The sequence below is a fragment of the Rhinolophus sinicus genome, chromosome 14 (genome assembly GCF_057876585.1).
Source record: "Rhinolophus sinicus isolate RSI-liver-muscle chromosome 14, RSI-T2T, whole genome shotgun sequence".
NCBI classification, from domain to species: Eukaryota; Metazoa; Chordata; class Mammalia; order Chiroptera; family Rhinolophidae; genus Rhinolophus; species Rhinolophus sinicus.
Genome location: NC_142514.1, coordinates 118,945,440 through 118,967,300, shown reverse-complemented (window position 1 = coordinate 118,967,300; position 21,861 = coordinate 118,945,440). Strand labels below are relative to the sequence as shown.

The following is a 21,861-nucleotide window of genomic DNA, read 5'->3' as shown; positions in this document are numbered from 1 at the left end:
GGTCTGATAGCAAAAGAACGAATAAAAAAATGAAAAGAAATGACAACATGTTTTTTATTAATAAGTCTTCACCATGAACTTTGACTCAGTAGTCCTGAATGAAATTAACAAGGCCAAAGAAATAGAACTTAAAACTATACTTACAGTTTCTCCTAATTCACCATTCAAAATTCTCATCGTTTTCTCTTCCACTTCCAACATTTGTGAAAACGGCTAATAATCATATTGTTACTTCTATAAATTCTATTTACTTTATGCCATCCTAATTGGCTCTATAAAACCCAGCAAACTGTTGAGAATATTGGTATTTGTTCAAGTTTCATGTCCTTACCACAACATACTACATATGTAATAGAATACATACATTCCCAGGGGTTCTGAAAAAACTTCCTCATAAATCACTTAAATTATTTTATTTATCACCTTATAAAGGGGAAAGCTATGCCCAATATCTTAATTTTCAAGAGATTTATGTTATGACTCATAGCAGGAAACGTTGTCACGATTGCTTTCACTCTCTATTCATTCAGCAGTTAGTTGTTATGTACCAGCCACTTTCCACAATACTGGGGACTATGGCGGTGAATGAAATAGGTAAGGTTCTACCCTAAGAAAACTCATATTATATTGCAGAAGACTATAAATAAAAAGTGTGTGTGTGTGTGTGTGTGTGTGTGTGTGTGTGTGTGTGTGTGTGGAGAGAGAGAGAGAGGCAGAGAGAGAGAGAGAGAGAGAGAGAGAGAGATTGTTGGAGATTATTGATAGGGCTGGTTTAGGCGAGTTGGTTACAGAGGACCTCCCAGAGGGCGTCATTTGAGCAAAGACCTTAAAGAAGTTAAGTAATGAGCCACGGAAGTATCTGGGGAAAGGATTTTCCAGGATAAGGTAAAAAAATAAAGCACAAATTCTAAGTTGAAAATTAACAGCAAGAAAGCCAGTGTGGCTGGGGTGGATTAGGAAAGTAAATACGGTGGTAAGGGTAAAGAGATAGCTCTAGGAAAAATCATGTAGGGCCTTATAGGACTTATGAAAGTCTATTACCAAGGGGTGAAAAAAAAAATACTATAAGAGAATATCTTATCTTACCAATGATGAAACAACAAAACATTGCATTCATTACTGCTCACTGGACATTATTGTGAGTTGAAAACTATGTTAGACAACTAGAGAAATGATATGCAATAATACTTTGGTACAACTCAAGATATCCCCAGTTCTCTTTAATGGCAACGTGACATTCTTTTTAAAGTTTCTAAATAAGAATTAAATAATTTTATTTTTAAATGGTGTCATATTTTATAGTAAGCATATGACACAGCTCCTTCTCCAGATGAATATATACTCTAGTAAGGAAGATGATATATCCACAAAGAATGGAGAACAATGAGAGAACATAGTCAGTACCAATACAAGAGGAGTATGTTGCGTGAGTGATGAGTAGGGAGACCATATAATTTACTTAATATCCTAAGTGGAATAGTTTTTAGAGTGAAAAGGGGATTATTAATAATGTTGCTGGGGAAAATGGTGTAAATCATCACTCTTTCAAGCAAATCAGGACACGAGTTAATGATATGTCCATAGAATTTCAGAAAAAGAGTTAATTATATATTTGAGTGAGTCCTGAAGTCTTCTTCAAGAAATTCGCACCTGAACTTGGCTTGTGTCTAGGCATATGTTTGAGCAGAAGGGAGATGAAAATGCACCTAGCCCAGGGAAATAGCATTATAAGAGACATTTGAGAATCACCCTACATAAAATGAAGCATTGATGATTGTGAAGATTGGGAGACAATATTGGCTGGTTATGAAAAAAATGGGTTAACGTATAAGAGCAGAATAGACTATGATAGATTTTAAATTTCATGAAAAAGAGTCTCATACAACAGAGTAATTTAAGGTCTACTGGTAGGCAAGAGACATGAATAGAGTAAAACTACTCCTAAACTTCAATTTGATGTCAGATGGGAATATTATGGTGCAGCATATAGTATAAAATACACAGTTGTTTTAATTCTGCATAATCTATATGTTGCTGCATGATAAATTGGAACAAGAATAATATATAGGTATACTACTGACATGCAAAGCAAACCCCTCTTTTGTGCATAAATGCATTTTTAAGTATGAGGCAATGCTTTATAGAACTTTTAGAGTGACTGCTAGATTGATGCTGCAAAGAGGATAAACATAGCAAACGTTATGTACATATATGTATATATAAATGCTAACATATAAAAATACGTTGGCATTTTAGATATTAATGATCATTTGGGAACACTTACTATAGTTCTGAAATTATGTTAATGTTTCTTCTAAAATGTCTGTCCAAATCCTATGAGCTAGATGTTACTGTGATTCTTTACAGACAAATATACAGAACTAAAGAAGTCAGCTAATTAGCTGAAGGCTGACTGTACAGTGCTAGGTGATGGGACAAATATTCAAATGTATTTTTGTGCTGGCATAAAGTCCAGGATCATGTCCACGTGCCACATTACCTCACACCTATTCATGTGACCCTGAGCTGAGCCCCACGTGGCTCAGTTCTTGCACAATGGTCCCAACTGAAATAAGAAACTGGGTAGTTAATATGCATCTCATTTCACTCTAATATGACATGATTTGTGTTAGTACACGTGTTTTAAGCATTTCCTTCGAATAAACATATGGAATAAATACTATCATTAAAAAATTATCTTTCTGCTCTGCCCATTCTCTAATATGATGTGTCCATATATTTCTTGATTTTGTGTGCAGTTTGTTTCTTAATCAATGCCTATAAATCATAATCCCTCATTTTCACCTTTAACCGTCAACTCCTAAATCAGTGATTTCTGGGTAAATTTATCATCTTAACAACCAGTTTGTGTTCTTGAAATTTGCAGGAATCTCTACAGATATATAGTTTTCCTATCTCTAAAACTATAATATAGTTTAACCTTCCTGGGTTCCAAGAAAAGTATAGTGGTTTTTTTTTTTTTTTTTTTTTTTTTTTTTTTTAGTTCAGCTATTATAGTTCCTAGTAGTCTTGTAACTTTGGAAAATATCACTGAGTCAATCACCAGAATTATTAATTAACCAATGAACTAGGAAGGGAGGCTTGGGGGAAAAATATATCACATAGCCCACACAGGTGGAGAAAACACAGAACACACCTAAGTAATTGATATTCAACAAGGAAGACTGAATAAGTTTGGTTTTTAAAAAGTAAATATCTTCCATATCCAGGTATTAGAGAAAGTGTTAAAGATTAAGGCAGTATAGGAACTGACCAAAGAAAAGCCAGTTCAGGAAAATGGAGTCGAGAAAACATCTGGGCAAATAAAAAGGAAATATGAAAAAATAATTGATTCAGGGAGAGCCAAAAGATTTTTTTTCCATTCAGACCCTTTATTTCTATAGTATATGCATTCCACATATCTCTGAATATCTAATATTCATATTTAACATGAATATTAGGCTCAAAATAATGACTACTCTTAATTACTGTAAATATGTTCATTTAATGGCATAATTCTTCTTTCTTAATGTGTTCTTTAATTGTGCAAATCTCCCTATTATTCAATAATGAACTTTATTATAATGTCTGGTTCACAAGTATATTTTGATAATATGTAATTATTAGAGATTAACATTTGGAGGCTAAGATACAAAAAAAACTGTAAAAATCAAAAACCATTTGATTTGTGCAGTAAGATCTCTTGTAGAGTTAGAACGAGAGTAAATTCTAAAGAGTCCTTATACCATTTATATTATTAGTGTAACTCATACCAACTTTTCTATTTTTTCAAAAAAATCAACTGAAAAATTCCTAGCCAATAGTTTCATGCTATGTGAATTCATATGACTAGGAATTTGAAGATTTATTACAGTGATTACATATCAACAGAGATTAATATGTATTTTATGACTAAAATTTTTTTCTGAAGTAGGTGAGCCATAGGGACAAACCCCAGAGCAGAAAATAAACCATTTCAGTGCCTTTTGATAAATAGACAATACCTACTATTTCTATATGGTGCATGGCAATGTGACAAATAAATTACCTTCATTAAAGATTTGCATGAAGGATTAATGAGCATTAGTTAAGCTGTAAAAGCACAAAGAACATTTATGAAAAATTACATTGCGTTTAAGATGAAGTTGAACGGCAGAGAATCTCGTTATAATAATTGATCTTACCTGAAGATTCTCTATTGCACCTATATGATAAATGTAACCCAAATGCAACCAAAGTTCCACATTTAGCGTGCAAAATTCAGACAAATCACAACTTTAGAGGATTTTGTCCTCTGTGACTCACCTACATAGATGGGGGATAATTTATTAAACTCATATTTGTTTCTGTTAATATCTATCCTGCAATAAATCCTTAATTTATACCATCAAATTTGCATAGCATGAAATTAAACGAAGTAAACATATCTTTTAAAATTCACTTTCAACGGAAACTGTTGAGTGTTTTGAATACTTACCTTATGAATTCTCTTTTGCTTTCAATTAGAGCCAAATTAAAATTTAATTATTTTAATTATATACAAATGACAAATATCTTTTTGATAAAAGGCATTTAATCCAAAATGAGAAAACTTTATTTCGCTGCTATCCTGTGGACTCCTGTTAATGCCAGAAAATACTGGGTTATTTATGTATGGGACTAATTTTGGTTAAATATTTGAAAAAATTCTGTAAATCCTGAGGTCAGAGGAGATCAGGAGTAAGTATCCATGTTTGTAATCGTATATGAACATTGCGTTTACCCCTATGAACATCTGCATTTTAAGCACACGGTGCTATTTTACAGTAGGTTTCTATGCTAATGGGACACATCCTTACGATTTTACATAGTTAAGACTTCTGTGGCTCTGTGACCACAGTTTAATTAGCTTGTAACTCAATGCTTAATAGGAATTTCCAGCAATCAGCTTTTGTCTGGTGAGTGGGATTTAGACAATGCTCTGATTAGTTGCTACATGGAGCATCAAAGATTTAATTGGCAAAAATAGACCCATAATCTATATAACTTAATCTAATAAATACTTTAAACCACTATTAATCAGGTTTTTCTTTTTCTAAATAAAGATCTATGCTCAGTAAGGGTTCTAGGTCAAGATATTGATCTTTGTATCTTAATTTTCTCATCCATACAATGGGGTTACCTATCCCTGTAAGAATTAAATAAATTCATATACGTAGACCACACTGTCTGGAACATACTAAGTGCCATCCAGGTTTACTAGAGCCTATTGGTTGTATACCCAGATCTCCCTCACCTGGTCAATGCACCCATCTAACAGCTGTCCCTTCTCCAGAGAATTTCCTTGATCTACGAAATCGTGCCCTCTGCCCTCACTACACCTCCTTTCTCCCAGCCAGCAGCCAATAACCTGCTGATGCAAGGGGAGGAGAGTACAAAAGACTGATTCTCTTTATCTTCCATTGACTCACTCATGGAATCCAGAGTGAAATTTGTGTTCCAGAGCCATAAGTGGGATTAATCTTAAACTAATTCCTGTCAGGGGAGGACAACCTTGCTTAGATTTTTTTTCTTTTTTTTTCCTCCCTTACCCTATTCTGTTTCCCTTAATTCCTTGTCCTGGAAACACTCTATCGATAAATCATATTTAAAAGAATCTGCTTCTCAGACTCTGTTTCTAGGAAACTGACCTAACACAATAAATATTCACTGTTACTACTACTGTTGTTATTATTAAGCTGTCTAATGTTCTGATTTAATGAGTGTGGGAACAGAGCCCCAGAGAGCAGTTTCCAGGCTCTCGGCCTCATATGGAAAGGTGCTGGCTCGGGTAACAGATGGCCATCAACTGTGACTAGTTGGCCATCAGCTGTAACCAGTTAGCCGTTAGCCACTAATATAACTCTGGTGGCTAAGCTAGCAAGCTCAGATTGCAGCTAGCAAGTGGGGTTGGTTGATTAGTTGGTTGGCAGAGAAGCACAGATTGTAGCTAGCAAGGTTGGTTGATTAACAGAGAAGCGGCCGGCGGATTGCGGGTCGTATTGATCCTGCTCCTGTGTCTCCAACCCAGACGCCAGCAAGAATATAATGGTATGACTCCCCTATCTATGGTTCCATTGGTGCTCCTTTTTGGCCTCACCGTATCCTGTGTTATTGTGTGAGGAGCAGAAGCTGAGTCCCTGCATGACAATGAGGATAAACTTTTAGATTACCTTGGTCATGTCTATTGGATGGACTACATAGTCTTCCAGTAATTTCCCATGCATCTTTACTTTAAACTAAGCTCTTTTTAATTTTGATAAGCACAGCAAGATCATATTCCTTGACAAAATTCTAAGGTACAGATATTATATTGTTGATTAAGGGCTAGGATCTGTGAGCTTTAACAATGAATTGTGGGAATTCTCCAGTGAATGCTTTTTAATGCAAAATCTGAAGCCTAAGTTGAACTTGTGCCACTGACTATGTCACGCTGTTGAGTAAATGCTGGTCCCTGACCTGATGGAGTTTACAATTCAATAAAAATAATTTTAAAACCTCTTAGCAAAGCAAGAAATTTAGGTTACGCTTTGAAAAAGAGTTAGCAATGACCTTTATATCTAGACATACGGCTCCTGGGATAAAAAGTCCTCTGTGGTGTGAAGCATTCCAAAGAGAAAATAAAAATAGCTACTGTCACCCAGTTGGTGTAATCACCTGAACTCTAGAACTTGGAATTCACTTATTCACAGTCGTTTGAGTTGTGGTTCATGAGAGAATGCCAGTTTATTACTGTTTCTATAAATATTCTTCACATTATATTTTGTTTTGCTAAAGGTGTTTTGAATTATATGCACATAAACTTTTATTTTGTGGTGGTGACATATGAGTTCTCTCTGCTGCTTCTGACTCTAGGTAACAAACATAATGAAAATACATGTATCAAAACCTTAAGAAAAGGAGAATTAGTACTTTGTTTTGTTCAACCAAGATAACTAAAATTTAATATTATAATACAGCCTGCCTTTGTATTAAGGTAATTTCATTTCTAAAACAGATGACAAATGTTGTCTCTTGTATTCTTCACAACATCTTTAAAGTATCTTGATTCTATAGGCACTAAACAAGTGTCAGTTACACAACTTTATTCTATTGTTACTCTCAGAATCTTTGCCTTAGGCTGTTTTATACGTGAAACTTGACACTTGCAGAAATTAAATCCAATTGTATAAGGTTCATGGTGAATCTGCACTGTACCAAATACTGCATTATACTATTATCTTTTTTCCTGACCCAATAACTATCCTTACTGAGCAGTTCCTTCCTGCTCACTTAACACTCTCATTTAATTGGCTTATGTAGTCCTCAGCACAAACATAAAATACACACATTATTGTCCCATTTTCTGGATACTGAAATTGAGATTCAGCAAGATTAGAATATAATAATTGAAGCAGTGTATTATAAAGATAGACTATAGACTTAGAGTGAATCAGAAAAATTTGTTTTCCTGTAACAATAGTGACCTGCAGTTTCTCACTGGTTCATTCACCTCTTTGAGTTACAGACCTTTGATGTTGAAGATGATTATAATGATAATAATAACTACATCTAGTTCCATTGTACTAACTTTATGTGTAATACCTGATTTAACCTACAGTTTCCTACATTAATTGAATTTTACAGATAAGAAGACTAAGGTTTAAATACAGTTAAAGAACTTGCCCTAAGCTGCATAGCTAGAAGATCATGCAGCCATCCTTTAAGCTCTGGTCTTTGTGATTCCATGGTCTCATTTAATCATAATGCTGTCTTCTAATCTGTGTGTGGGTTATGGGGTAGAGGGGGGGAACTAAGTGGAAAAATATTTAAAGCACATGACTCCTAGTGAACTCAAGTTAGTTCCTTTCTCAGCCCTACCTTACATCTTCATAATAGCCTAAAAAGTGCTTTGCATATAATAACTTAGCACTACTTATTTGTTAGTATTCCCAGTTGTCTTATCTTAGTCCCCATTCTAACAGAAGCCATTTAATAACCTGAACTGCCAAATCAGTTTTCTCAACAAAGTGCCAGTGAAGATGTTCAAGCCGAGGTGAAATGACTGGCCATTCAAGGAGACTGCTAACCTGAGAGTTTGGACCACCTTAAAATTTAATGCCCCTTCAACCACTGTTCAATTTACCTAGTAGAATAAATCATGAAAATCCTTCACAGTAGCTTTGTAAACATGACCCTTTCTCTTTTGTTCACTGACAGGACATTACGGATTCTTAAAACTGCGTACATTATTTCTCTGCATCTGTATTTAGCCCAACTTCAACCATAATCTTTGACTCATTTTCTCAAGGCCAAAAGCAAGTCCAAGTAGATTTTAGATAATTTGTAATGAAGTTTAAAATGCAAAATAAAAATCACTCTCGTTCTTAAAATTTAGAGAATTTTATAAAAATACATATATAGATATTTTTATCCTAACTATTCATTTATTCATCAAAAATTTATTTAACAATGACACATCCTGTTAGGTACTGAGGATATAGTGATAAAGAAAGTAGATCTAGTCTCTGCCCTGCCAAGAGTACTTTATGTGGCTTATAGTGACATCTTTTATCACCATGAAGGTATAAATCAGCAATGTATCAGCAATAAAAAGTTATCTCCTACTAATTTCAGGTTGTATCCCCTTATCCTCAGTAATAACGGATAATTAGTAGGACAATTCTCTACAATTCCTTCATGATATAATTAATTCCAAAACCCAAAATGGTAGCATCACCTACAAATGTTCTAAAAACAAAATAATTATAGTGCAGATTTTTACAGCCATATTGTTTCTGCCAGAAATTTACTAAGTTCCCCAATTCAAGTATCTTCACATCAATTAATTCATCAAAAACGAGGGAAAGGAATCATAACAGATGATTAAATTATAAAATTAAAAATGATTATAAGGCAATTAGTAAATATTGAAATGCTTATGATATATGGTCTACTAAGCAGAATCCAGTAAAATTAATGCAAAAATATGCCAAATTATAAGTACACAACTTAACTTTTTTAAAAATCAAGCTAAAATTTATATTTTTATAATAAGGAAAAAAATTATAATTATAGTTATTTGACAGATAAAGCATTAAATCTTATATTACAGGAATAACCAGAAAACAAGGATAAGATCAAAGATTGGGGCAAATAGAGCCTATTAACTGAAATGTTTACCATAAACCATAAAATTGAGCATATCATAAAAATAGAGAAGTTTCTGATTTTCAGGTCTTCCTTTTTATAGCTGAAAAGGATAAAGAAAATTGGCTCCCTAGGAGAGTTGCATTATAAATTGGGTCAGGGAATAGCTCAGATGCTATATCCATTGTGTTATCTCTAAATCCTTTGACCCTAAGCTTCTGAGGTGTACACACATTATTAGAAAGAAGAATGGTTATTTTCTAACTTGTAGTTATAGTAAAAAATGTTGAAATGAATCGCAGATAATTACTCATTGAAATTGTTTTCAAGGACTTCAGAGAGTCCACTATGCTGTTTCATTCCCCTTTCTCACACTTTTTTCATTAATGGTACTTCAGTTATGAGAAATGAGCATCATTGCCCATATGGGTACTCCTGTTTTTATACCCTGTAGATGTGGAAATATATCAGTTAAGTAATCATCTTTTTGTCAGGGGAGCAAAAAAGGAGATAGTCTGTTTTGTGACACTGAATCAATTACAGCAATTGTGTTGAAAGTCTGCAATGCATAAAGCCATAAAACCTGGACATTAAATTAGGACAGTAGACAGAGCTAACCTAGGAATTTTCTTACTAGCAAAATTTAGAAATGATGAGTAAAGTAAAGAAAATTTAAATATACAGCTAAGAGCACAAGAAAGAAAAGGAAATCCCAAGATGTCAGAAACAAACAAGAACTAAAATCTAGGGCTAATATCCTAACTAAAATCTGGGAATAGTGTTAATCCTGAGGAGATTTTGGCAGCGTGGTAGATTGTTTATATGTCATGCTAATAGACCTTAAAGTCTAGGTCCTTTACGAATGAATGTTCATTCTTAGATAAAATACAAGTGTTTGGGTCTGCCTGAGAGGGGAAGTTAGGATGTCTACACCAAACTAGGCCCACAAAGGGCTATGCCCTCAGTGAACTAGGATGACTCTCACTGACTCAGGAAGAAAGACCAAAAAAATAAATTAAAAAAAAATCCCATGGGAAACCAAACTTCAAGCCAACACAGCACATGGGATTGTAGGCCAAATGTATATTACCACATAGTATCAGAAACACACTAGTGAAATTTACATAAAAATTGATCCCATGTATAAAGATGTCATACATGTATACAATGGAATATTACTCTGCCATAAAAGAGAATGAAACCTTACCATTTGCGACAAAATGGATGGACCTAGAGGGTATTATGCTAAGTGAAATAAGTCAGACACAGAAAGAAAAATACCATATAATTTCATTTACATGTGAAATCTAAAGAACAAAATAAGTGAACGCACAAAACAGAAAAGGACTCATAGATACAGAGAACAAATTAATGGTTACCAGATGGGAGGGGGATGGGGATGGGGGCCTGAGAGAAAAGGAGGAGGGGATTGAGAAGTACAAATTAATAGTTATAAAATAGTCATGAGTATGTGAAGTACAGCATAAGGAATATAGTTAATAATATTGCAATAATTATGTATGGTGACAAGTAGGTACTAGACTTTGTGAAGGGTTCACTATGTAAGTTATATAAATGTCTAACCACTATGCTGTATACCTGAAATTAATATAATATTGAATGTCAACTGTAATTGGAAACAATAAAATAAAATAAATTGATCTCAAGTAGATATCCCCCAAGTGGGGCCCTTGGTAGAAACTAATGCAAAATCATCCTAGAGGGAGACTCTCACAACCTAGGATGCACAGGATATCTCAAAAAATAGTCCTTGTCTGCTGAAATAGGGAATACTCACTGAATAATTGTATAAAAAACTTCTAAAACATTTCCAATTTTCTTAACTAAACATACTGTTAAAGAATACCTTAGAAAACTGGGAAAATCACAATTAACCAACTAATCTCCATATGCTTCTGAAATGAATAATAACATTAAAATTGTAATACTTAGTAAATCAGCTTGTATTAAATTATTTTTAGGAGCCAAGCACAATTGGTAGGAAACAAAGTGTTATATGAAACTAAAGACTACGACACCAGAGCTAACTATATTTTACTGCATTCCTGAATTATTTTATAATCCTCACTCTAATACTAAAAATACAATTAATGCTTGTTTTTTATGCTAGTAAAAAAAGTTTGAAACAGGTATTAAATAAAATGCTAATAAAGGATAAAAAACCTTATAGGAGAAAGTAAACAGCAATCTTAAAAGATATTTAGCCCAGCTCAATATTTTTATTTTTGGCGCAGGCAGAAAACCCAATCCAAATTCAGGTTGTCAGCTTTTCTATTGTGTACCATTCCTACTTTTTATCCTTCTTGGAATTATGAAATGCTTTGCTATGTAAAACTGAAAACTTATTTTTAAAACTAAATAAGCATTTTGAACCCCCAAATACTCATTTACCTGTAAAATTTGAGAAAATGCCAATTTTGTGTAGATACTTTTTTCCTGTTCTAAAATATTTTACAAAACATTGACTCAACAAGCACTATCAGTGTAACAGAAATACCAGTAGTATTTCATTGAATGATAGACTTCACTTTAATTATTTACTGCTTTCTTTTTCCCAAAATTTCAAGTAACATAAACCAAAAATTGAGATAAACCCAGCAAAATCTAATCTAAAATAAACTGCAAAAATATCAAAATGTCTGTGAGTGATGTGAATAAAACTCTAATAACAATTAGAAGAACTCATAGGTTAAGTGTGAGAAGTCCTTGAATTTAGAGTCTAGATGAGCAGTGTGAGAACAGAATGAAGTATTTCAATTACACTCTATGTGCTTTCTTTGAGTAAATCCACATGGATACTATTAATAAATTCTTAATAAAATATCAACTGGACTAAAGATTGTCAAGTGGTCAACTAGCTGTAAAATATTTTATTTTTAAAATATTTGTTAAAATATTTGAAAGTATTTGGTATTGTAAATGTGTCATAATTATAAGATAATGTAATATAACATTTCAAAAATTCTCTGACATCGTCTAGAACTATAATATATGCCTTAGGAGTAATAAATACTGTCTAAATCTTGCTTAATTTCAACATTCTATTAATCATTGAAATTTTCTATGCAAAACTGAATAATATTTAAGTACTCATAATTTGTTCAGTGTTACTTTAGATCCTCTGTACTGTTTTTCTTATATTTAAATGGAACACATAGAAGGAGCCCTGAACCTAATAATTTGGGGGAGGGAATAGTATTTTCATATTTTATAAATAGTTAACATGTGCTATGTTCCAGGTTATAGTATTGTATTTAAAAACTTATGAAGTGGGTAATATTATTCTTATTTTTTGAATGACAAAACCAAGCCTCAAAGAGTTAGTTAAATACTGGATCAATTTAAACCCTCTCTAAGGGTATTTTTGGACAGGAGAAATGGAATAAATGGAATTTTTTATGTTCATAAGTTGATTGTATAGGTTACACCTACCTAAAGTGGTGTCCATAAAAATGTTTCTGATACTTTTCTGGAGTTAGCCTAAGGCATCACCTTTCTTAAACTCATATTCATAAACATTGATGATTTACCCTTACCTGACACATTATATTGGTTTTAAATAAGTTAAGATAAAAAATTAAATAATAATAGTAGTAGATTGAGAGGGGGTTCTATTCAAAGTTAATTGATCCATATATAAAGTTTTGAAATTAGTTACATTGACATTCAATATGGATGGCTAAATTTCAAAGTCTTTGTTTAAGTACACAGACAGGCTGACTAAATGGCAGGCTTCCCATTGGAACCTGGGCAGGGTCAAAGTAATAAGTTTGTTTTGACCCATCCATGATAGGTAGACTGGGGGACACAAAGAGAGGAAGGAAGGGAGAGAGGAATGAAGGAAGTGGGGAGAAGGGAAGGAGAGAGAGAAAGAGAGAGACAGAAGAATAGCATAAAACAGGCTTTTCAAACACTCACTGTATATTAGCATCACAAACTCAAGTATAGTAAGTTCTCATTTAACGTGGATAGATTCTTGGGAACAAACTTTAAGTAAAACCATGTATATCAAAACCAGTTTTACTACAGGCTAATTGATATAAACAAGAATTCAGTTCCTATGCATCTCATCAATGTTATAATGAAACGATGTTATTCAAGGACCTGCTGTAACTAGTATGACTAAACAAGTAATTCTGAGGAAAGGGGACCTCGGAATCTGCTCTTTCAACCATAACATAGGTAATTATAACACCTATTGGGATTTAAATGCTATTGGCCCACAAGTAATGTCTCCAGTTTCTCATTTTATGTTAACTCAATTGTAATCTGGTTTTGAACTCTACTCACTTATCTGTCGAAATTGCCATTCAGTGATGTCCCAAATGCCAATCTTAAGTGAATTTTTTCTTTATTTTGGATTTTTTATTTGCCTTATTTGACATGATTTAGCTTCTCGAAATGGTTAAGCCATTGGCACATATGACACTGAATTTTCTCTATTCCATTTGAATCTTTCCACCAGTTCCTTCTCTCCACCCTTTGAACACTTTCTTACCTTTATTTAGATGTTTGTTCTTCCCAGAGAACTATCTTCTCACCATATCTGCTCTCCCTAGTTAATTACATCTACTTACATGGATTCAGTTATACCAATATACTATCAATTTCCAAATTTAACCTTCTAACGAATTTCCTTTCCTGGACTTCAAACACATATTTTCCAACTACTGGAAGTCCTTATCTGGATTGAGGTGTGCCTGACACACCTTAAACTCAAAATGGCCTGAGAGTGAACCAATTATCTTTTTCCTTAAACTAGTTTGACTTTGTGTATTTCCATCCTGAACTTCTTGTGCCATCCTCTTCCCAGTCACTCAAGGGAGATATGAGATTATTCCTGGACTATTTGCCTCTTAGTTTGTCTTACCTCCAATGTTTTTCTTGGACCACTGTCATGTCCACACAACACAAGCTGTGGGAAGAGAGAAGGGCGGTGCAGGGCTAAGAAAAGACAGTAGACAAGAATAGTGTGCAAGCAGGGCCAAGGGACTCACGCCTCAAGGACTGAGCCCCAAATCGGGCCAATGCATAGTTTTTTATGGGTTAACTTCTAAGGAGGTAAAAGATTGCTAATCTCAAGATCTGTGTGTTACATAGCCTGCTGGCTGTCTGTCCGGAAGTTCCCATTGTGTTCCAGCTTGTACTTTGCCTTCACACACGCACACATACACACAACTCCAAGGAATCCATTGAAGGGAGGGACCGATATAATTCCATCAGGTCTCAGTTTGCTGAGACTTCCCCTCAAAGGAGGTTTTCCGATATCTCTCCATCGGGCCTCATTTTGCTGAGGCACTCCCTCGTGAAATCCTGGGAAGAGCTCGGGGGAACAAACGATTTGGCAGCTGTAAGGCAACAGACCACCATTGGTCTGTTGTTATGACATTCTTCTCATTGTTATGACATTGTTCTAATTCACATTTTTCAGCATTCATCTTCAGGCTGCAATGTTGTTGTATTGTTTGTTCCCGTAGCCTTGCAATTAAATCCAACCTTTGCAGAATCACCAGAATAACCTATAAATGTACACATCTATGTCAATCCTTTGCTGAAAAATGTCCAGTAGTGGCACATTGCATATATGATAAGAGCACAAGCTATTTAATATAGCATACACACCATGTTAATTTGTGTTTAGTAATTTGGATTTATCTCTAATCTCTCTAACTTCTTCTTTGACCGCTCCAGTCCTTGGAATTTTTTACTTCAATAACGCAAAACTATAGTGGTCCATTCCTACCATCCAACTCCTTGTCTGAATGACCATCCTCATTTGTCCCTCTTTGGAATACCTTCAGCATCCCATACACTCCACCTGGCTAGCTCCAACTAATCTTTTAATATTCCAAATTTATGACATCAACACAGATTTCTCCTTTGGCCTCCATATTCAAACATACAAGTGCTTCTTAATTTCTCAAATTGAATGCTAGATAGTATGATACATTTAATTTGTCAAAATTAAATTCCTGGGGCTGCTGGATGGCTTACTTGGTTAGAGCACAAGCTCTGAACAACAGGGTTGCTGATTCGATTCCCACATGGGCCAGTGAGCTGCACCCTCCACATCTAGATTAAAGACAATTAGCTGACGCTGATCTTCTGGAGGGGTGGCCGGATGGCTCAGTTGGTTGGAGCCTGAGCGCTCAACAACAAGGTTGCTAGTTCAATTCCCACATAGGATGGTGGGCTGTGACTCCTGCAACTAAAGATTGAAAATGGCTACTGGACTTGGAACTGAGCTGCGCCCTCCACAACTAGATTGAAGGACAATGACTTGGAGCTGATGGCCCCTGGAAAAACACACTGTTCCCCAATATCCAATATTCCCCAGTAAAAATTAAATTAAAAAAATTAAACTCCTGATTTTAATTCACCCATATCTCTAAGGACTGCTCTTTTTGTAGTCTTTCCATTTCAATAAGGAGAAATACATTCTTCTAGTTGCTCTGTTACTCAGGTCCAAAACCTTACTCTGTAACTCTTTTTCTCACATTTCGTAATAAATCCATCCAAAATTTCTGTCAACTCTATTACCACAATCTCTTCTCACCACTTCACTATTACTGTCACTACCATGCTAATGAAAACCATGTATATCTTCCATGGTTATTTTGAAAATAGCTTCTTACCCTAGTGGGTGGGGATTATTCCTCCGGTTTCCCCTCTCCCCAGTCCCTGCTTTGTCTTCACACTGTCTCTTCTCTACTCAGCAGAGAAAGCTTTTCAAATGTAAATTCACATGATCTTCTCACCCCTATCACTCTCTAGCTCTCTTAACAAGACTTAGTTTTATTTGCAGCTCTTATCACCACTTGATTTACACTTGTTTATACTTCTGGTTTCTTCCCACCATAATTAAAGTTCCCTGACAGCACAGACACCCCCCCCTTTTTTTCCACTTAGAACAAGCTCGTTTATCATGACCATCAACCAATATTTGTTAGCAAATGAATAAATGAATGCAACTCAGGTGTCTTTCTTAACCCAGGAAGTTTTTGCTGATAGATATGATTGCTTAAGTGCCCCTCTCCCATGCCTTCTTTACAATAAAAAATACATATATCTCCTTTTTTTGTTTTCATTCCACACTGTTTCATAGGTTTGGATAAATCTCTCCGATTAGACTGATCTTTGAAAATGGGAAAATGTTCCATCTTTTTAATTTCAGTGCTATTATAGTGCCTTTCATCTAATATACATTCAAAATACATTGGAGTTGAATGAATGAATCAGTGCTAAGCATCCTTAAGAAATATTTCAGATTCCTGTAATCATTAAAACAACAGTCCTTTGAATATAAAATAACTCAATTATATAGATAACTGTATCAAATATGTATGGCCTTGCAATATATCTAATATCTAGTAAAGGCTTTGTTGGTTGAGTTTTAACTGTTAGTAAAATAATCTGTCTTTCAACAATTGAAATTTGTGTATTTTCAGAGATCATCTATAGCTGGGTATTTAATGAGTTCCCTTCCTTTGTGGCGGAAGACAGTCGGCGGTTCATCTCCCAAGAGACAGGCAACCTTTACATTTCTAAAGTCCAAACATCAGATGTTGGCAGCTATATTTGTCTGGTGAAAAACACAGTGACGAATGCCCGAGTACTCAGTCCTCCAACACCACTCACTCTACGTAATGATGGTAAGTTGCGTGGCTCGGATTGAAATAGCCACGTCAAGTGTGAAAAATAAAGATGTATTAGTGATTTTCTAAGCAGTTAACCTAGCACAAATTAAATAAAAAGGCATTTGCCATATTTAGAAACTCTATATTTTCAGTCAGAGATTATGCATACCTTAGAGAAAAAGTTTTGACATAGGAAAGTAACGATGTATGACTGAGGAAATATTAACCATAATACCCCCCAATGTCAAAGAGGGAGAGAGAATGTGAAAAAAATGAACTGTAATACAGACTCCACAGTTCTTTCCTTTGCTCTTTAGTGCCTCTATATAGCACATGTGCATGAATTGCAAACATTTTATAGGTTCTTTTTTCACTGCATTTTTATTTTATCTACCTTCAAATTGAATGTTCAGCTTTTAATACTTCATGGTCTAATTATAATTGTTATTATTACTTTTCCAATAATAGGAGCAGTTGGAACTTTAACTTTTAAGTTCAATTCAGGCAGAAATGATGATTCTATCATTATAGATATTGCCATCTATCTAAAGTATATTCAAATTTAAATACCTCATTTCTAATTATAGACATTTACAGTTAAGCATTATATTAAAGCAGTCAAGTGCTATGTTACAGTTGATATATGATATGTGGCTTGTTCTGTCATGCGATAAAAATCTATAAAGACATTATTAAGAACTGAGCTTGAGAATCCTGATTGATTGTGAAGTTTTAAAAAAATAATAATATATTTCAACATTATTCTTTTATATGTTTAGTTTTAGAATATATGCTGCCAGATGTATGACCAAAGTTATATTACAAGATTTTGCTTACCACTTAGATTCTCATCTTATATATTTAGACTTCATAGTAAATATAAGTACATATCAGTAATAATCCTATCAGGTAGAGACTATAAATGCAGTATCTATTTTAGAAATGAGGTAGCCAATGTTAGAGCGATGAAGGGACCTGTCAAAAGTCACACAGCTATGAAATGGTATGGAAGAATAGATGGGAAACAAAAATGGAAACTTGGAGATCAAATTCAGAGTCTATTAAAACTAACAAGCCAAGAGGTGATGAGGAACAGGAAGAAAGCAGTGATAATAGCATTGAAGGGCAGGAAACATGCCTGGGATTTTAAGGAGGTAGAATTACCAGAATATGATAATTAATTAAACATGGAACTCTGGAGTAGAAAGAAGCTTTTGCATAGTTTTTTGACTGGGTGTTGATTCATGGATAATGATCACCAACTACAAATTGGGCTTCAACATTGCCCCTCAATCCTACTAAATCTCTGTGTATTATTAATCTGTAATTCTACCAAAAGGTTTTTGGAAGCCTCTCTGCTTCCCTTAAACTAGATTGTGTTTATAACACCCCTTCACAAAAACTATGTAAGAATTAAATTCATCTTCCTACTACTAAATCTGTCTACATCGCCATTCATACTGTTATTCCGTCATTGTATTTCAATAGAGATAATATACTATTTCTCCTCCTATTAGGACCATCTCTTTATCCTTGACTGGTCTCTTCAGAACTTTACACTGTTGGTCACTATTTCTTTTTTTCTAAGATTTTTATTTAAAAAATATAGCTATCGTACAACATTATATCAGTTTCAGGTGTACACCGTAGTTGTTCAACATTTATATGCCTAAAGAAGTGATCACCATGATAAGTCCAGCAACCATCTGACACTGTACTTTGCTACTGCAATATTATTGATTATATTCCTCATGCTGTATGCTATATCCCCAAGGCTTATTTGTTTTATTCCTGGAAATTTGAACCTCTTATTCCCCTTCACCTTTTCTTCCTTTATTAATTTTTCAATTACAGTTAACATTCAGTATTGTTTTGTATTAATTACAGATGTATAGCATAATAGTTAGACATTTGTATAATTTAAGAAGTGATCTCCCTGAATAGTCTAGTACCCATCTGGCACATAGCTATTACCATGTTATTGACTATATTCCCTATTCTTTACTTTACATCCCTCTGACTTTTTTTTTTTAACTACTTCTTAATTCCTTCACCTTTTTCACCCTGTCCCCCAACCCTTCTCCCATGTATCACCCCAATAAACCTAATATCCATCTGACACCATACATAATTATTACAACATCATTGACTATATTCCTTATGTTATACCCTACAACCCCATGACTACTTTGTAACAACCAGTTTGTACTTCTTAATCCCTTTCCATTTTTCACCCATCCCTTCAATCCCCCTCCCATCAGGAAACCATTAAAATGTTCTTTGTATTTATGAGTTTGTTTCTGTCTTGTTTGTTTGTTTATTTTATTCTTTAGATTCCACATATAAAGGAAATCACATTGCATCTGTCTTTCTCTGTCTGACACACTCCATTCAGCACAATACCCTCCAGGTCCACCCACGCCACCACAGATGGCAAGAACCCATTCCCTTCCATGACTGAGCAATATTCATATATATATATATATATATATATATATATATATATATATATACATATATGTATATATTCATATATATTCATATATATATATATATATATATATATATATATATATATATATATCCAAAATCCTATATATCCATTCATCCATCAATGGACACCCAGGCTGCCTCCACATCCTGGCCATTGCAAATAATGCTGCAATGAACATATGGATACACACATCCCCTCGAAGTAGTGTTTTAGGTTTCTTCAGATAAATACCCATAAGTGGAATTACTGAGTCCTTCTTTGTCTCTTGTTTCAGCCTGTGTTTTAAAGTCCATTTTGTCTAGTATAAGGATTGCTACCCTAGTTTCTTTTCTTTTATTTCATTTTCATGAAATAACTTTTTCCATCCCTTTACTTTCAGTCTGTGTGTGTCTTCCAATCTGAAATGAGTGTCTTGTAGGCAGCATATGTAAGGGTTTCGTTTTCTTATCCATTCAACCATCCTGTGTTTTTGATTAGAGCATTTCACCCATTTACATTGAAAGTAATTGTTGATAGATATGTAGTTATTGCCATTTTATTCATATTTTTTTTCATCTTAATGAAGCCCTTCTAACATTCCTTGTAATACTGGTTTAGTGGTAATGAACTCCTTTAGCTTTTTCTTGGGTGGGAAGCACTTAATCTGTCCTTCGATTTTAAATGATAGCCTTGCTGGACAGTGCAGTCTTGCTTGTAGATCCCTGCTTTTCATCACTTTGAATATCTCCTGCCCATCCCTTCTGACCTGCAAAGTTTCTATTGAGAAATCAGCTGACAGTTGTATGCGAGCTCCCTTATTAGTCACTAGTTGCCTTTCTCTTGCTGATTTTACGATTGTCTCTTTGCCTTTCATCTTTGCCATTTTAATTATAATGTGTCTTGGTTTGGACCTGTTTGAGTTCATCTTGTCTGGGACTCTCTGTACTTCCTGGAGTTGTATATCTATTTCCTTAACCAGGTTAGGAAAGTTTGCAGTTCTTATTTCTTCAAATAGGTTCTCAATCCCTTGCTTTCTCTCTTTTTTTCTGTTACCTCTATGATGTGAATGTATGCTTAATGTTGTCCCAGAGGTCTAAAAACTATCCTCGTTTTTTGTTTTTGCTTTTTTCCTTTTGCTGTTCTGATTGGGTGTTTTCTGCTATCTTGTTTTCCAAATTGTTGCTTTGATCCTCTACTTTATCTAGTCTGCTGGTGATTCCTTCTAGTGCATTCTTCATTTCAGTTATTGTATCTTTCACTTCTAACTGATTCTTTTTTAATGGTTTCTGTGTCTTTTCTTATGCTTGATATCTCATTGTTGAAGTTCTCACTTAAGCATCCTTAATAACCATTGTTTTGAATTCTATATCTGGTTGGTTGCATGCCTTCATTTTGTTTAGTTCTGTTTCTGGAGTTTTCTCCTGTTCTTTCATTTGGGATGTATTTCTTTGTTTCCTTATTTTGGCTGCCTCTCTGTGTTTGTTTCTATGTATAGATAGATCTGCTATGTCTCCCTGTCTTGCTAGGTGGCCTAATATAGTAGGTGTTCTGTGGGGCCCAGTGGCACAATCTCTGGTCACCTGAGCCAAGTGCTCCAGGAGTGTCCCCTGTGTGGGTTGTGTGTGCCCTTCTTTTATAGTTGAGCCTTGATTGCTATTGGCACGTCAGTGGCTGGTTTTGACCATCAGGATGACTGACTGTGGGGTTTGGCCATTTCCACAGCTTACTGGCTGCTGTGTGAGCTTACCTCATAGACTGGGATCACCCCAGTGGGCTCTGGTGCCTATTGAGATTGCCTTTTGGGTGTGCCACTTATAGGGCTAATTAGGTGATGCTCTGCTATGGTATGAAGCCAAACTCCAAGTATGTTGGTTCTGAGGCCTCTTGGGAGGGGTTCTGGTGCAGGCTCATGTCAGCCAGTGTCTGTGACCAGCTGGGGTGTACCTGGTAGGACCTATAAAGTTTCCATGACTAGTCACTGCATGTGCTGTACCTGGAGGTACATGGGACAGGTCACACTGCAAATTGAGGATGGCTGTCACCAGTACCAGGTCTGGGGTAGCTCTGCAAAAAGCCAGGACACACCAAGGTCAACTGCTGCCAATTGTGGGCTCAGCAGGGTGGAGCAGCAGAGCTCACCAGGCCAATCAGTTTCAGGTTTGGCCAAGTTTCCCTGCAGCATTTTGTCCCACACAGAGAGTTGGAATCCTCACTGTTTTTCACAGCCATAAGTCATGTGGGCTCCTCTTCCCAGCACCAATACTCCATGCCTGGGAGGCTGGTGTGGAGCTGGGGTCCCCTACTCCTCCATCAAGAAGCTCTGTGGCCAAGATATCCCTCCAATTTTCATCCTCCACACAGGTTTGGGGCTAGCCCATTTTGTGTCTCCACCCTCCTACCAGTCTCAATGTGGCTTTTTCTTTATATCCTTAGTTATAAAACTTCTCTTCAGCTAGACTTCAGATGGTTCTCCAGGTTGATTTTTCTAAAATTTAGTTGTAATTTTGGTGTGTTCACAAGATGAGGCAAGCACAGTGTTTATGTACTTTGCCGTCTTGGATCGTTATTCCACATTTATTTGTA

The 21,861-nt window shown here is 35.1% G+C and overlaps 1 protein-coding gene across 2 annotated transcripts in view; it reads left to right on the top strand.

Moving 5' to 3' along the window:
• CNTN5 (contactin 5) overlaps nt 1–21,861 on the top strand; it is a 1,286,475-nt gene that overhangs the window by 895,831 nt on the left and 368,783 nt on the right. For both annotated transcript variants that reach the window (XM_088791491.1, XM_019741696.3), the window contains one exon: nt 16,617–16,820. In XM_088791491.1, the coding sequence (XP_088647617.1) occupies nt 16,617–16,820 (204 nt within the window). The remainder of the gene's footprint in view (nt 1–16,616; nt 16,821–21,861) is intronic.